Source organism: Mastigoproctus giganteus, chromosome 4 (assembly GCF_048544385.1).
Source record: "Mastigoproctus giganteus isolate SK-2022 chromosome 4, ASM4854438v1, whole genome shotgun sequence".
Classification (NCBI taxonomy): domain Eukaryota; kingdom Metazoa; phylum Arthropoda; class Arachnida; order Uropygi; family Thelyphonidae; genus Mastigoproctus; species Mastigoproctus giganteus.
This window is the reverse complement of record NC_143578.1, coordinates 64,464,895-64,483,016: the sequence shown is the minus strand read 5'-3', so window position 1 is coordinate 64,483,016 and position 18,122 is coordinate 64,464,895. Positions and strand designations below refer to the sequence as shown.

Here is an 18,122-nt window from a genome sequence, read left to right as displayed (position 1 = left end):
AGCCAGTCGACATCGATGGACAGGGCAGTGTTAAGTCAGTTTGGTGTGACATAAGCATAGGGAAATCAAAATTGAGAGTAGGAGTGTGCTATAGGCCTAATGACTCTGATGAGTATAATAAGATATTGTACAGGGAAATAGAGTGGGCCAGTAAATCAGAGAGTCTTATAATGGGGGATTTTAATTTCCCAGATATTGACTGGAATTTGTGGATTGGTCACTCGCACACTAGCAAGGCTTTTGTGGATTTATTGGATGATTGTTTTCTACATCAGCATGTTCGTGAGGCAACAAGAGGGAGCAATACTCTTGATCTGATTATCAGTAGTGATTCTTCATGCATTAAGAATCTGCAGATAAATGAACCACTAGGTGGCAGTGATCACAGTGTGTTGAAGTGGGATTTACTCAAGGAGGTAACTACCATCAGAGGTAAAGGGAAGGGTTTTTGTTTTCGTAAAAGCGACTATGATGGTCTGAGACAGTATTTAAATTCTATACAGTGGGACCAACTGATGATGTTACCAACAACAAACTCAAAATGGGAAGCATTCAAGGAACTAATCTTGGAGGCTACCAGGCTTTACATACCAACTAAGAAATATTGTTCAAGGTTTAGGCCTAAATGGTTGTCAGATGAACTAATGAGCCATGTGGCAAAGAAGAAAAATGCATGGGATACATACAAATTAATGGGTGACATGGAAGCCTATGATAGATATAAGTTGGTCTGTAACCAAGTCACAAAGGAGATTAGGCAGGCAAAGGCAGACTACGAAAAATCCTTGGCAAAGGATGCAAAGAAAAACAGAAAAGAGTTCTTTACCTATTTAAACTCAAGAAGGAAAGGGATGAATCAGATTGGTCCACTGGATATTGATGGTTCAACAGTTGAGGATCCTGCTCAGGTGGCTAACAATCTAAACGAGTATTTTGCATCTACATTCACGCATGAGGAGTTATTCAGGAAGGAGAATGATGTAGGTAAAGTAAACATTGGCAGTGAGCTGGATGATTTTGTAATAACTGAGAGGAAAGTGGAGGAGAGATTGTTGAGGATAAACATAAAAAAGGCACCTGGGGTGGATGGGATCTATCCAGTTATATTAAAGGAGGCAGCAAAGGACGTAAGCAAACCCCTAGCCATAATTATGAGAGCTACTTTGGACTCAGGGGAGGTACCCATAGACTGGAGATGTGCAAATGTAACCCCAATTCACAAAGGAGGATCAAAGGCTGACACAAGTAATTATAGACCTGTTAGTTTAACTTCTGTTCCAGGTAAATTAATGGAGGCACTGGTTAAAGAAGCACTGCAGGATCATCTAGACAAGAATTCAGTTATAGCTCAGATGCAGCACAGCATGGTTTTGTTAAGGGCAGGTCTTGCCTGACCAATTTGATTGGATACTATGATGTAGTCACAAAAGAACTAGATGCAGGGAATAACTTTGATATTATATATTTGGATCTTAGAAAGGCTTTTGATACTGTTGCACATGGAAGACTGCTGCACAAATTGGAGCAGTGTGGCATTGGAGGCAAATTGCTGCTATGGATAAGGGGATGGTTGAGTGGCAGAAGACAGAGAGTGGTAATCAATGGACACTGCTCAACGTGGACTAATGTTATTAGTGGAGTTCCTCAGGGTTCAGTGTTGGGTCCGTTGTTGTTTTCGGTGTTTATGAATGATATTGATGATGGGATATCAAGTTTAATGTCCAAGTTTGCAGATGATACAAAGGTTGGCGGGGTTGTTAAGGACACCACTGACGCTATGCTGCTGCAACAGGATATGGAAAGGTTGAGCAGATGGGCTGAGAGGTGGCAAATGAAGTTTAACATTGACAAATGTAAAGTACTACATATGGGAAACAGTAACCCCAGAGCAACGTATCAACTCTGCGGTACTACACTGACAGTGGTGGAGAATGAAAAGGACCTGGGGGTAATTGTGCAGGCAGATATGAAGTTCTCTGAGCAGTGCAGACGAGCTGCAAGAGTAGCTCATGGTGTCTTGTCAATGATATACAGGAATTTTTCTAGCAGGGATAAGGAGGTGATTATTCCCTTGTATAAGGCAATGGTTAGGCCACATCTTGAGTACTGTATACAGGTCTGGAGGCCTCATTTCAAGAAGGATGTAGAGCTGATGGAACGGGTACAGAGAAGGGCAACAAGATTAGTGAATGGAACAAAGGGTTGCTCTTATGAAGAAAGGCTTAAGTTTTGCAAATTACAGAGTCTGGAGACTAGGCACCGGCGAGGTGATCTGATAGAGGTGTATAAGGCTTTGAATGGTTTGAGTATGCTCAATGCCAATGGGATTCTTCATCTTGTTCAGAATAATCACCTCAGAGGGCATAAATTCAAATTGAGGAAGGACGGATGTCGGATAGATGTGCGGAAATTTGCCTTTGGCCAGCGGGTGGTTGGTTGGTGGAACCGACTTCCATCACTTGTTGTTGAAGTTGATAGCCTAAACAAATTTAAGGCTCAACTGGACAGGTATTTCGAGCGAACGGAGGGGTGAAATGGGAGTCGTGTGTTTTTTTGTTTTTTTTTTGGCTGATGCTGAATAAGCTTGCTTTCTTGCATCATATGCCTCTACTAATGCTAATGCTAACTACACAAATTCTTGGAGGGTATGGATGGGTGAAGCGTGTAGTTTTTTTTGGCCACTGCTTTATAAACTTGCTTTCTTGCATCATTTGCCATTACTAATACACTAAAGGTGTCACAACTTAAATGTTCGTTACTGATATCAATTATATTGAGTTAAATCTAATCTTTGATGGTTTATGCTGGGTTTGTACATACACTCTTTTCATTTTAACTGCACAAGATTACTGAACTCTAAATTGGCTAAATTTCATCTTTCTGACATTCCACTATATTCTTGCAGTTTTCCAAAGATCAGAAGCATGTTCTGTACAGATCCACTCTATTCAGATCTCTAGCAGTCTTCAATTTTGACATTTCATATGTTTTGCACCTGGTTTTGTGTCTTCTTTGCTTGCTTTTTAAGGGCAATTTTCCTTGCTACAAGCCTTCACTACTATTGTTTTCAAACATTGGGTAGATATAATATGCAACTTTAAGTTCTTGTTTCACTGATAATTTATATCACAGCTGCTACTACAACACCTGTTTTGGACACATACACTGGTGTTCAAAGAAAGTGCATCACCCGTTAAAATTGTAATTGTCATCTGAATAAAGTAAGTACATGGCAATATTTCTTACAGATTGCGTCAGATAAGATTAACACGTGTAGGTGATGATGTAATATTGCATCAGCTGTTACTTTCAGCTATATAAGCACGCTCTGCAAGAGTTGCAGCCATTCCTTGCTTGTGTCAGGATGGCGAGTTATGTGCAGTTGATGCCACAAAGAAAGAGTGCTATTGTTGCTTTACACGAGGAAGGATGTTCTTCCTGTCATATTGCTTATAGAGTGTCTTGTAATCAGTCGACAGTGAGTAGATTTCTTTCCAAACTCAAGAATACTGGTTCTGCTGATAGGAAAAAAGGAACCGGATGCAAACAAGTCTCTATTCCAAAACAGGACCATATTTTGAAGTGCTTATGCCTTAAAAACTGTAAAGCTTCTTTGTCTGGGCTGAAAAACAGAAGGAGAACATACAGGAGTGGTAGCAAGTGCAGTAACAGTCAGAAGATGCCTATTAAAAAATGGACTTGTAGCCCATCGTCCTAAGAAGAAGTCCTCCTCACACAAAAAATGAAAAAGGCCAGATTAATTTGATATACGGAGCATGTCAAATGGACCCCTGAGCAGTGGAAGTCAGTTATTTTCTCAGATGAGAAGAAATTCAACCTGCATGGCTCCGATGGGAGACAAACGATTTGCTGTAGACATGGTGAAGAATACCATCCAGACTGTATGGTGTCTACAGTGAAATTCCCTACCAGACAAATGATAGGGGGGTGCATTTTGTATCACAAAGTAGGTCACCTGTAGTTTATAAAACGTTCTGTAAATGCCAATGGATACCTGGCTATATTGGAAGGCAAATTGCTGCCAACCATTAGTGACCATTTTAACCTGCCAAGTAACTGCATCTTTCAGGACGACTGTGATCCTTGTCATTGGGCGGAAAGTGTAAGTAGGCACTTCTGTAGTTTAGCTTCAGCTTCATTTCTGCATTAGAGGTTCGACAGCCCAGACCTGAATACTATAGAGAACTGTCGGCATCGTGTGGAATCTGCTGTTGCCAGAAAGAAACCAAAGACCATTCGTGAAATTCAGGAAACCATAATTCGTGTTTGGAACCATGAACTATCAGTTGATTATCTTCAGAAATTGATCTTGTTAATGCCTCGATGGTGTGCTGCTGCAGTCATCAGGGCCAGAGGCAGTTCAACTAAATATTAGTTTGTACTTGGTGAACTTTTCATTTTGTTTTCCATTTAAAATGATAAATTGTAGCAAACTGAGGGCTTCTGATAAAATTTCAGCCAAAATTGTCATGTTTACCTTTATACTGTTGTATAAAGGTTGCAAATACTCATTTTGGAATATTTTGAGAGAGCACCTGTTAAATATTACTTAGCTTTGCCTTAACTATTAATAAATATATTTTGTTTATATTTCTATTTGTGATGCTAGTCATTAATGTAACATACCATCACAAAAAAGGGTTAGAAATGTGAAATTCCTAGGTGATGCACTTTCTTTGAACACCAGTTTATGCCCTACTCTCTTTCTGCTTTGAATGCCTACACTTACTACCATTGTTCTTGACCCAATGGATCTTGTTATGCTATCTGCATTGTAATGTCAATCTTGCTAGCAGTGACCATTGGTCGGTGCAGGATTATTCACCACTCTCTCTCACCTTTTATATTAAATCTCTTGTCCTTATATTTTCTTCGATTTTATTTGAATGCATGTGTGAGCAATGTGTACACTGAAATCAGGCAAGTCCTGTGTGGGATCCTTATTTATTTTCTTATCTTTAGTCACTTTAATTCAATTTGCCCACCTATTCTTCATGTGAAAGTCTGTGTAAGAATCAGTGTGTGTGCGCTGGCATTGGATTTCCCTGTGTAGGATCTTCATTTGCTCTCACTCTGGGAATGAGGCACAATCAGCAGTGCAGGACAGGATTTTTGCCACTATTTTTATCTTCTCTTTCCTCTTCTTTCCCTTCCTGCATATGTGAGTATCTTTGCTGGCACCAGTCTAGCACTGGTGCAGGATTCCGTGTGAACGTTTCCCCCCCCACCAATGATACAGCATTTTCTCGATTCCCTATGTTTGTTTCGACAATCATGAGATTCAGTACATGTGCATTTGAGTTGTCTCCCTGTGGACAGTAAGTGCAGAGCCAAGCCAACCCGGTAGTGCAAGTGGCGTACCACACCAGGGCGGCAGAGACTTTGCCGTCTCTTTTAATGTTCTGCAAACATTAAAAGAGAAGGCAAAGACCAAGGAGACTAAAAGTTCAATGTATCGAAGAATGTGTTTTGTTGTATTTCATATTAACAAATAATGAATTTTAAATTTAAAACTTTTTTTTTTTTCAATATTTCTCATATGTCTTATGGAAGGAAATGACTCTCTGGTTATGAATACAGAAAAAGAAAAAAAAAAAAAAAAAATGAAAAGGACCAAATGAAAAAAACAAGTTCAATTACCAGGTTTCTGGACATTCAGCCACAGCCAGGTCCATTGACTTCGATTTCCTCTAGTTTTAATGATATTGATGAATTGATGAATAAACTGAAACGTGAATTATTACCTGTCCAATATGTTGATATTCCAATTCAGTAAGAAACACTAGGCGCAAGTGAAGCAAATTCGGATGAAGAAGAAAGTAAAGATCATAATAGTGGTATAAAAGATCAACTAATTTCACTTAGTGATCCCGGTAAATGGCTAAAAATTTTAAATAATAAAATAAGAATGATGTTAGTTGAAAACAAACCAGAACAATTAAAACAATTTGATTTTCCAAAAGATAAAGATAATAATAGATGAAACTTTTCTATTGAATATTATACTAAAAAATTAAAATTAAAATAAAACTAATCACTTTGCGTAATTGGTTACTGTATTAGAGACTCAGAGAGGACATAAGAAGATTTAACACAAGAAAAGTAGAACAAGCATTAAGGGAAAACAAAGGATTTAAATTAGCAGCCATGAGCAGTAATACAGAAAGACAAATGATACTGAAACTGAAGAATAGCAATGGTGTACTTATAAACAGCAGAGAAGGCATAATTCAAATAGCAGAAGACTACTATAAAGAATTATACAAGGAGCGAGGGAATGATACCAGCAGTGGGGAACATGGATTGCAAAGTAGCAACACATACGACATACCCGATATTCTTCCTGATGAGGTAGAACATGCATTGAAGAAAATGAAGAATCGGAAAGCCCCAGGGGAAGATGAAGTTACTGTAGAGTTGTTAAAATTGGGAGGAAGAGACATAACACTAAAACTGGCAAGGCTCTTCACAAAGTGCATTAGAAAAGGTGTGATGCCTAAGCAGTGGAATAATGCAATCATAGTTTTGCTGCATAAGAAAGGAGATAAATCAGAAATTGGAAATTATAGACCAATTAGTTTGTTATCCCATATCTACAAGTTGTTCACAAGGGTCATTACTAACAGATTAGAAAGAATACTTGATGAGAATCAACCGAAAGAGCAAGCTGGCTTTAGGAGAGGATTCTCAACTATGGATCACCTTCACGTAATATCACAGCTAATGGAGAAAGCAAATGAATATAAAACACCATTATGCCTGGCGTTTGTGGATTATGAAAAGGCGTTTGACTCCATACAGCATAAGGCAATGTTCCGGGCACTGGAAAGACAAGGCATAGATACTCCATATATTATGATTTTGAAGAAAATATATGAGAGTGCTACATCCTTTATTAGACTAGACAAAGACAGTAGCAAGTTTAAAATTGAGAAAGGAGTTCGACAAGGAGACACAATATCTCCGAAGCTGTTTACTGCTGCCCTTGAGGAAGCTTTCAGAAGATTAGACTGGTCGCAGAAAGGAGTCAATGTGAACGGAGTGTACCTAAACCATTTACGATTTGCAGATGACATTGTGGTCATAAGCCACGATCCCAAAGAATTAGAGGAAAATCTTAATCAGTTATGCACAGTTAGTAAGGATTTTGGACTAAAGATGAATATGGCTAAAACAAAAGTAATGATGAACAAGTATGCCACGGAAAGGGAAATAATGATTGAAGGAGCAGTAATTGAAAAGGTGGAGTCATATACTTATCAGGGACAAGTTATTAGCTGTAATAATGATAAATGGCTGGAAGTCAAGAGAAGAATAAATTTTGGATGGATAGCATTCAGGAAATATAGTCACATACTGAAGAGCAATATCCCAGTTTGTCTGAAACGTAAAATAATGAATCAATGTATACTCCCCACCATGACTTATGGAAGTGAAACTTGGGCACTCACCAAAAGAATGGAAGAGAAGCTAAGAACTACACAGCGAAGAATGGAACGAATTATATTGGGAATCAGACTGTTAGATAAGAAGAGAAACACATGGATTAGGCAGCAAACTCAAGTAAAGGACATTCTTATCAAAACTAAAGAACTAAAATGGTCTTGGGCAGGACACATAGCTCGAAGACATGATGGCAGATGGACTAAGAAAATAACAGAATGGTACCCAAGAGGAGCTAGAAGAAAACCTGGAAGACAAAGGCGGAGATGGATAGATGAAATTCATGAGTTTTTGAGTAGTAAATGGATGGCCAGTGCTCAAAACAGAAGGAACTGGAAAGTTGCTGGAGAGGCCTTCATCCTGCAGTGGATTGAAAATGGCTGATGATGATGATGATGATGATTCGATTGCGCAAAATGCTGTCTTTTGTTATAATTGTAGCATTTTAATTAGCATTAGTAGAGGCATATGATGCAAGAAAGCAAGCTTATGCAGCATCAGCCAAAAAAAAAAAAAAAAAAGAAAAAAGTTCCCAGTTCACCCCTCCATTCGTTCCAAATACCTGTCCAGCTCAGCCTTAAATTTATTTAGGCTATCAACTTTCACAACAAAGGATGGAAGTCTGTTCCACCAAACAACTACCCGTTGGCTAAAGGCAAACTTTCGCACATCTATCCTACATCTGTCTTTCCTCAATTTGAATTTATGCCCTCTCAGGTGATTATTCTGAGCAAGAGGAAGAATCCCATCAGCACTGAGCATGCTCAAACCATTCAAGGCTTTATACACCTGAATCAGACCACCTCGCAGGTGCCTAGTCTCCAGACACTGTAATTTGCAAAACCCAAGCCTTTCTTTGTAAGAGCAACCCTTTGTTTCGTTCACTAATCTTGTTTCCCTTCTCTGTACTCGTTCCAACAGCTCTACATCCTTCTTAAAATGAGGCCTCCAGACCTGTAATTGTAATATTTATAGTTTAATCTTAATAATAATTAATATTAAATTAATTTTAATATTAAAATTTAATTTAATATTAATTAATATTAAATTCATTTTAATATTAAAAATTAATAATATTAATTGTAATATTTTAAGTTTATAGTTTTATTTTATTGTCTACAGCCAAAGCAAAATAAATGTATTTTCATTTTTTTATTTTATTTTTAACATATTTACTTTATATATCATAATAAATGTTATTTTGTGTTTAAAAAATAAAATTATATATTATTTTGGAAATAGTTTTTTCAATTCCTAAAAAAAAAAAAAAAAAAGGTTGTGGTCTACCTCCTAATAGCATGGTTATTATTTTGTTATTTGGTTTTTAGAAGCATTAGCAACTAAGGCCATATTGCTAATAGCATGGTTGGGTACTTGTAGACTGTGATCACCTTCTGGGTGATTGCTGCTTCCTAGTAGCAAAGTAGCCAGAAACAACTAAACAACACCATACAAACTGCACAAACACAGCAGCACACTCACTTCTGGCAATTTTATAGTTATGTATCACAGTGGAGCCAATTAATGTTCTGTAACTGCCCGGCACACCCAGGGTCCTGAGCTGGATATCATCATTCTTCTCTTTCTTGGTGATTCCTTTCTACTTCTCTCTCTCTCTTTCAGGGTAACTCGGGAATATTTTTGCTGGTGCAGTATAAGCCTCGGGCTTCCTTGCACCATATGGCTATTAATAATAATAATAATAATAATAATAATACATAGGCAGGTATATCCATAACCATGTTACTACTTGCAACTAAAACAGGTACAATTAATTTTAAACACCTCTGTCCCTGAGTATGAATTAAAATTTATTACTAAAAAAAAAAACAAAAACAACCCCAGACTGTACCTTTCCGCCTGCATTCTTGTTCGCTATCATTTTTTCTTGCAAGATAGTATCCATCAGGACATGAACACATATTCTGGATACATACTGATTCCTTTATATCACAGGCTTCATTTGTTTGGCAATAATTTCCAATTTTTTTACCTAAGAAGTAAAAATTAAGTAAAAGTAAGTAAAAGGTTACTAAAAATTTTGTACATTACTTTTAGCATATTAAAATTTGTTTCAAAATAAATATTAAGCAGTACATTTAAAGAATCAGTAAAAGAATGATCTACTTATTATAACTTTTTTTTTATGGAATTCTCAAAATTTATTGAAACTTACGCACTTGACTTCACATTGCTTATGAAATATTAAATGGTTTATTGTAAAATGTAAAACAAAATTAAACAAAACATTTAAACTTATTTCCTATCAAGGCAAAATGAGTATACTAAAATAATATTGCATTCTTGTTGCCATTTTGGATCCAACTATAGGTATCAGTTATCAAGGTAAAGTTGAGCAGTTAACAGGTCTTATCCAAGTTTGCTTTGTTTGCCAAACAAAACTGGCAAACTAGTCTATATCAGTTGCATCTGCACCTTATTTGCCGGTAAAAACTAATTAACGTGCTTTAGTGACACATTAAACCTGCAACGAAGATAAAAATCTGTAATTTTCTATACCTCCTAAATATGGACAAATTTTTACTTGGTAAGGTTTCGAAGTGATTTTTATGGTTTTCCTGGAACATGTGAACATGAGAACCAGTCAGATGTCACATTATTGGTTTGTTATTAGCATGGGAACGGATTAGTACCGTTACAAAGCTTGGAACAATGTGTTTATTTATAGTTGAAGGTTACTTGCCTTTACTCACCCATGAGTTCTATGCATCTAAAGTCTTATGTAAATGAATTCTATAAATATTACAGTATTACAATACTACAATATTTTACAATGTTACAGTATTTTTCAAAAAGTCATTCTTATTTCTGAATAATTACCATGCAAACATAGATGATATTCATTTGGGATAAAGAGTTAGCAAGAACATAATACTCATAAAAGATTCTCTTCACATGCTTCACTGTGAAGAGAAATTTGAAATAAATTTGCAAATAGAAGTGAATAATAGTATTTAATATATACATACATGTATATATACGCAAGGTGAAATTAATAAGTCAGATAAGTGTGAAGATGGAAGTGTAAATTATACAAAATGCCAAAAGCTAATAGGAAAAGGATAGCAGAAATAGGAGATATTGTAGTTGTAAAAGGAAAAAAAGAATGTGAATATTATGTTGTAATGAATTAAGCAAAATTATAGGCTGAAATCAGATATGTGTGGGCAAATTGGGGAATAAGTCAAAAAAAAAGGGGGGGGGGGGAGATGTTATTTGGTTTTTTAGGAGCATTAGCAACTAAGGCCATATTGCTCCGGTGCGGTGGTCATTCCCTGACCTTTCTGCATGTTCCGTATTTGGTGGTGACGGGCTCGAACCCCGGTCTAATCAAGAAGGGTGTGCTACGCACTGCTGCTCCTTCCCACCTGGCTACGGAGGCGCCTAAGGGGGGGGGGGAGAAAATATGCTTGTTTGTTTGTTATTTGGAGCATTAGCAACTAAGGCCATATTGCTCCAGGATATGTGGTGGTCATTCCCTGACCTTTCCGCATCCTCCGTATTTGGTGGTCACGGGCTCGAACCCTGGTCTAATCAAGAAGCATGTGCTATGCACTGCTGCTCCTGCCCACCTGGCTACGGAGGCGCCAGTTGAGCAAATATGCAATCAAATCTGATGTTAGCAAAAGTAAATACTGATACATGATCAGGTTTTTATGTGGAAAATTCTAACTTGGATTTTAACATATGCTTTATGTGGACAATTCTAATTTGGATTTCAAAATATACTTTTGTACAGCCACTCCCCGATTAATGTAAGGGTTGCATTCCGTGGAACGCTATGTAAGTTGAATTTTACGTAAGTCAGAATTTTCTTAAATAAGCATTTAGGGAAATGCTTTTTTAAGAAAATTAAGCAGACTTTCTAAATGTTTCATATGCTGATTTCAAATATAATCAAGTTTTTCGTAATAATCAGTCTCTTGTCTTCATATAATTAGTGTCATCACAAAAACTAAACACCAGAGGAAAACTAGTGAAAACAGGTTTAGAATCAGCACACAAAGATCTATCTAGTTCACACACACACATAAATATACAGTAATACCCTGAAGTTACGCGATGGGTGGGTCCGACGAAAATTGCTTAAGTCGAATTTGCGTAAGTCGGGGTACAACTTTGCATATAAATACATATAAATTTTGTTTAATTGGGACCAAGGACTAACAAAAACACTAGTTTAAAAGAAAAATATTTAATAAAATTGCAGTTATTTATACATATTAATACAAATTATGTATTAAAAAAATAAATGAGTTACGTAAAAAAGTTATTTCGACGTCGATGGCTTCATAAAATCTAACAAATTCATCTGACGATACAGTGCCTTCTTTTTTTCACGCAGAATTTCTTCATAGCAAGCTAATAATTTTTTATTCCTTGGCTTTGTAGCTATAATGCGTTCTTCATTGGAGTCTGTTTTCTAAAATTTTTAAACCCTTTTCAATTGAGCTGAGACCTTCTGTCAAACTTGGAATTGTCATGTGCTTTTCTGGTGGAACTGGGTCTGAAGTGTCGGATACTTCAGTGACGTTTTGCTCACACATCTCTATGAGCTCATTCATTGTCAGCTCCTATGTGAATCCAACAGCTCATTGACATCATCACCATTGACTTCCAAATCTAATTGCCTGGCAAGATTAACAACTTTTTCTATCACATGAGCAACATGATCAGTTTCTGGCATTGTTTTCGTCTCGTTTTTGAAAAAAATTAACAGCGGTTCTTCCAGAGACCATTCAATGTTTTTTTTGTGAATTTCATCCCAAGATTCTTCAATGATTCTTATTGACATCTAAAACATTGAATTGTTTCCAAAAGTCTTTAACAGATATCTCACTATTTTGTCTCATAGCTTCATTCAGACGTGCAAAAGAACGCCTCGTGTAGTAAGCCTTGAATGTTTTGATGACTCCCTGGTCCATCGGTTGAAGCAAGCTGGTTGTGTTTGGAGGCAAAAACACAACTTTCACATGTGGGTCGAAATTAATTAGGGTGGCAGGAGGGTGACCGGGTGCATTGTCAATAAGAAGCATCACTTTAAATGGAATCTGTTTAGACTTGCAATAACGTTCGACTTCGGGTATGAAGTGGTGACCAAACCAGTCCTCAAAAACGGAAGCTGTCACCCAAACTTTATGATTTGACTTCCAAATCACTGGTAAGCTAATTTTAGATATATTTTTTAAAACTCTTGGGTTTTCGGAGTGATAAATTAAGAGAGGTTTTAACTTGCAGTCACCAGCTGCATTCCCGTCAACCATCATTGTCAATCGGTCTTTGGAAACCTTAAAGCCTGGAAAGTTTTTTTATTCGTGAAAACGATGTAATTTCCGACAAAAGGAGGCCTCTTTTTAGGAATGATGTAGAGCTGTTGGAGCGAGTACAGAGAAGGCTAACGACATTGGTGAGGGGAGCAAAGGGGTGTTCTTACCGAGAATGGCTTTACTTCTGAAATTTGCAGCATCTGGACACTAGGTCCTGCAAGGTGATCTGATTGAGGCTTTGAATGGATTGAGCAAACTCAATGCTGATAGGATTCTTCCTCTTTCCCAGATTATGCACATAAGGAGGCTTGATTTGGGGCTCAAATTGATTGAACAGTGCAATTTATTATGCTGTTTTTAAGTGTTATTTAAGTACAAAGACAAAACAAGATAAAACAATTTGATGTTTCCTTTAACTGATCTCAACTTCAGCTGAAATCAGTAAAAATCCACTTGCTTCATCTGCTGTTATTTAATGAAGTGCATTTTTTTTTCTTGTTTTTATCTGACAACAATATTGAAATGTACAGAGAGAGAAGTTAAAAAGAATGTAGGACCAGTAAATATATTAGTCAAAAGTGAAGAATTCTCATAATGACAATTCAGCAATACATTCTTAGTGAGCATGATAATTTATTTGAAATGGTAAAGTTAATCAGAAGTAGGGCTGACAAGATTTTCTAGTATAGTTCCATTAATTTGCTATAAGTGATGAATTTATTTCTAAATGAGATATGCTTTGGGCATGAAATACACTTTGCATTAGCATTAGGAACAATAAATTTAAAAGGACAATTCCATTGTTAGAAACTGGTACCTATAATACTAGTGATTAAATACATATAAAATTTCCTTTTATGGTCTACAAACATATGAATGGAAGTCAGAAGGTAACAATTTGTTACTGCTGTAATAAATTCAGAATTTATTACAACATTTACTTATATCATGGAAATCAACAAGAAAATTTAAACTTTGTTTGGTGGCTTATTAACCTGGCAGCAGGTGCATGGGACCTGTCTGGTGCCTCACAAGAAAATGTTTTGCACATTAATTGTTGGTTCATGATTAATTTTTGAAACTTTCTCTACCTTCTTAAATATAGATCTAGTTTTATTCAAGTTGTTTTTGAAGTAATATTTTAATATTTTTCACAGAATTATAGCATGAAAGAATGTGAGTGGTGCCAAGTGCCTGTTTTTGTAACTTTCTGTGCTTAGTAGGATTTTGGCACCTCACAGGCGCTGCTCATGTTTCATGTTAATATTTCGACCTCACAGTGAAAGACTGATATGCATGAAGAATCTAATTTATAATTCAAGGTTACATACCAGTTATGCTCTGTAGTTTTGTAAACATAGCATTGTCTCAATCTTGAAAGGAATATTTCTTTTCTTTAAAGAGTAACTAGCTGAAAACAAGTTTGGGAATGATGTAGAGCTGCAGGAGCGAGTACAGAGAAGGCTAACTATGTTGGTGAGGAGAACACAAGGGTGCTCTTAACGAGAAAGGCTTTACTTCAGAAATTTGCAGCATCTGGACACTAAGTGCCTGCAAGGTGATCTGATTGAGGCTTTGAATGGATTCAGCAAGCTCAATGCTAATAGGATCCTTCCTCTTTCCCAGACTATGCATATAAGGGGGCTTGATTCCCTACACTTCTTGTAATTATTTTTTGTGAAGTGAATGTGTAATCCAATTTTGAAGTTTGTTTTAATTGAAAACTATAAAATATTCTGATATGCTAGAAATTTTTGCATAATTTTTTCAGAATATTTTGAAATTTTTGCATAAATTTTATTATAAACTGGAAAATTGAAGAAACTACTCCTTTCATGCTCATATTTTATGTTAATAAGGATTTTTCAAAAAATATATATAAGATTTTTAAATTTCTTAATTAAAAGAATAGAAAAGTTACAAATAACAATTAATGCAATCCATTCACAAGAGGTTTAGCATTGATATACCGCAAACAGAATTTTAAAAAACAAAAAAAATTTACAGAAATAAAAAACAAATTTGGGAACCTGTCAAGTCCTGCATGTTCTCCCTTTATCACTATTGAGCACACTCCTGCTGACATAAAAACTATATGAAACTAATTTCATATAGCACATAATTTAAAGTACATGAGTAAAAGTATGTGACTTAAAGAAACTTTTAAAGCAAGAAATTTCCCTAACTGATGCAATAAACAGAAAGGAGGTTTCCAAAATACTCAAATATTTAAACCTAAAGCTTAGTGAAAGAAAAAAAAAGTTGTACATATATTAAGAATATAAAGGATACTTCTGTTTCAATTTTCAGTTCTCATGTTAAATTTTTGGTTAGGTTATGTCAGAACTGTTCTAAATTGTTTTAGTTTGGTAATCTGGGTAACAGAAGCAAACATTTCTACATTACTAAAAATTTTGTAACTCAAAGTCTATCTCCAAAAGACATTTGTTTAAGCTTTAAAATTGCTCAATGTATTATTTCAAAACTGAACTAAAAAAAACAACTAACAGTCTATAAAGTGAAATTAAGCATTTTGGGCCTGTAATGCTTGGGAGCCCATTATCAGTTTATAAAATATACTTGCTTTAGAAACCTTTTTCAAAAAATACTTAAATCTATTACTGACTTAGGTGTGCAATTATTTTGAGGAATGTGTTTATTCATACAGCTGCTCTCCGAAACTGCTGTTGCACTCATTCCCTAAGACACATTGAAATATTACTATTCAGAAGAAAAATGACAACAACTTGTTATCTGATGTGGATTTTAATGTTTTAAACTGTTAAGTTAAAGAAAATACCAAACAGAAATCAGAATCAACCCTTGCTCTATTAAATTAGAATTTCAAGTTCAATTTGTTTATTCTTTTACACCAGATCAGCAACATTACTGCACAATATACCCATAAGTCGCTACACCACACTGTTCATCATACTCACTGAAGTCATCTGAGTATGATGAGAATGTGATATTCTTAAATAATATTACATACTGTTTAAGTGGAAAAAATGTTTTTACATCAATTTTACAGACAAATTTTTCCATAATATAACTTTAATTTGCGGACCGGTGCAAGATTTTATGTTTACCACACAAACTTTCCATAACTGCTGCTAGGGGTGCTCTCCCTGATCACTACTGAGCAGACTGTGTGTGTGTGTGCACATGCCAGTACTTATCAAGCTAGCCTTAAGTGAAGAGAGTTTTTTTAGCCATATGTCACTGACGATCGTTTTGAAGCAAGTATCATGTTGGGCATACAGACTGAACAGTGATATGTGATTCGTTATTGTGCCAGACTGGGCTTAAATGCATTGGAAACAGTTAAAGAGATGAATGAAGCATATGGTATTGAGTGTCATGGTAGGACAGCCATATTTAAAAGGCACAAGTGATTCAGTGAAGGCTGTGAATCTGTTGCAGATGACCCAAAACCTGGTCAACCTGCCTCCTCAACAACTCCTGAGCAAATTGCAAAAGCCCAGTAGCCTTGGATGAAGACAGGCGAATTACACTTTGTGAATTAGCTGTTAGAATGTCCATTTCATACAGTAGTACTCACAATATTGTGAAAGATCACTTGAAAATGTTGCGAATCTGTGCCTGCTGGATTCCACACAATTTGACTCCAGAACAAAAATGGCAAAGAGTAGACGTGTGCAAAGAAATGCTTGACCGTTTTGAAACACAGGGTCAAAATTTCTTAAATCGAATAGTGACTTCTGATGAAACTTGGATTTTTCACTATGATTCAGAAACAAAACAAGAATCAAGTGAGTGGAAGCATTCTGATTCACCAAGACCAAAGAAATTTTGAGATTCTCGTTCGGCTGACAAAACAAATGGTTCTTGTGATTTTTGACATTAAAGGCATTCTTGTTACACATTTTGTGCCTCGTGGAACAACTATGAATAAGGAAGCATACTCTAAGGTTATCAGATTCAAACTTCGCTGTGCCATTTGTGAGAAACATCAAGAACTTTCCAGTATGAAATGGTTTCTCCATCAAGACAATGCCAGGCCCCATATGGCTAATACTGTGCAGCCAGTGATCACTGCCATAGGTGGCAAGGTTCTGCCATCCCCTCCCCTAATTCACTGGATTTAGCCCCATGTGATTTCTTCTTGTTTCCACATCTGAAGAAAGCTCTGAAAGGCAAGTGTTTCAAGCTTGACAATGATGCTCGCAGAGTTAAAATGGAAGCACTTCACAGTCTTTCGAAAAATGGCTTGCAAGAAGCATTTAGTGCGTGGGTACGACAGTGGCAAAAGTGTGTAAAGTTCGAGGAGAAATCCACAGAAGATTCTGATGATGAAAATTAAGATAAGATCTTGCGCCAGTCTGCAAATTAAAGGATCATCCCTTGTATTTTTACCAAATCTGCTGAAAATGTTTGTGTACACCAACTAATTGAAAATAAAGTTAGAAACACAATTTTATATACCGTAATTTTATTCAAAATTTTTTACTATTATGCATATATAAAAGTAAACTATTTATCAAATAATGAATATAAATGTACGCTTACATCCACTACTTTATTGATTTTTTTTAATGTACAAACTGTGCTTTAAATATCCACCAATGATTTATTTATTTTAAATTTTTTATGAATAAAAAAAAATACATACCTGTACTTCTAGAGGTAGTATGGTAGGCATATAGACTGTCAGATAACAAATCAGATAATGTTACCTGAATCAATTCCTCAGTTTGTAATGGAACAAACTGCATCAAAATGATTATGAAATAATTTAAAGAGAACATTAAAATGCAGACTTTTAAGATCTTTGATGAAATTTTCAAATTACAAGGTCCAACTGCTGGAACAATTATATGCAAACAAATCATTTTCCATATTTTCCATGAAGACATAGTGAGTCAATCTGGAAAAACAAAAAAAAATTGCTAACTGCTTATTATTAACCATTGACCATTGTTTACCATTATTATATACTGTTCAATAAGATAATATAATTCTGTGTATTCATAATAATACAAAAATGTTATCTGTATCAAACATTAATCCATCTTTAAATCTTTCTGTAAGGATAGATTAAGTTATATCTTTTAAACTCTATATTAAGAATACTTACTATTATTTACTGTAATAAAACAACAGAAAATCTTAATGAATGTCTAGTAAATGATGTCAAATTATAGTGATATGAAATTACTGAATTTAAAATTGTTAATTGAATAAAGGTTGCCTAGGATTGTTTTATTATTTGTAATTAGTAAATAATATTAGATGCAATATTGTCAAAAAAAAAAAAAAAACTAGATGCAGAGCTTTCTGTTGTGAAAACATCAGTGGAGAATCCTAAACATCCATTATTAATTAGTTTTAGTATCAGTACTGGCAAAA

The 18,122-nt window shown here is 35.6% G+C and overlaps 1 protein-coding gene across 1 annotated transcript in view; it reads right to left on the bottom strand.

Annotated features, from left to right (window-relative positions):
- The window catches only part of LOC150086798 (uncharacterized), a 56,027-nt gene extending 38,398 nt beyond the window's left edge, over positions 1-17,629 (bottom strand). The window contains exons 1-2 of the mRNA XM_090372271.1: positions 17,386-17,629; positions 9,317-9,457 (exon numbers count right to left, since the gene is read on the bottom strand). Of these exons, the coding sequence (XP_090228397.1) occupies positions 9,317-9,457; positions 17,386-17,629 (385 nt within the window). The remainder of the gene's footprint in view (positions 1-9,316; positions 9,458-17,385) is intronic.
- Positions 17,630-18,122: the final 493 nt, after the last annotated feature.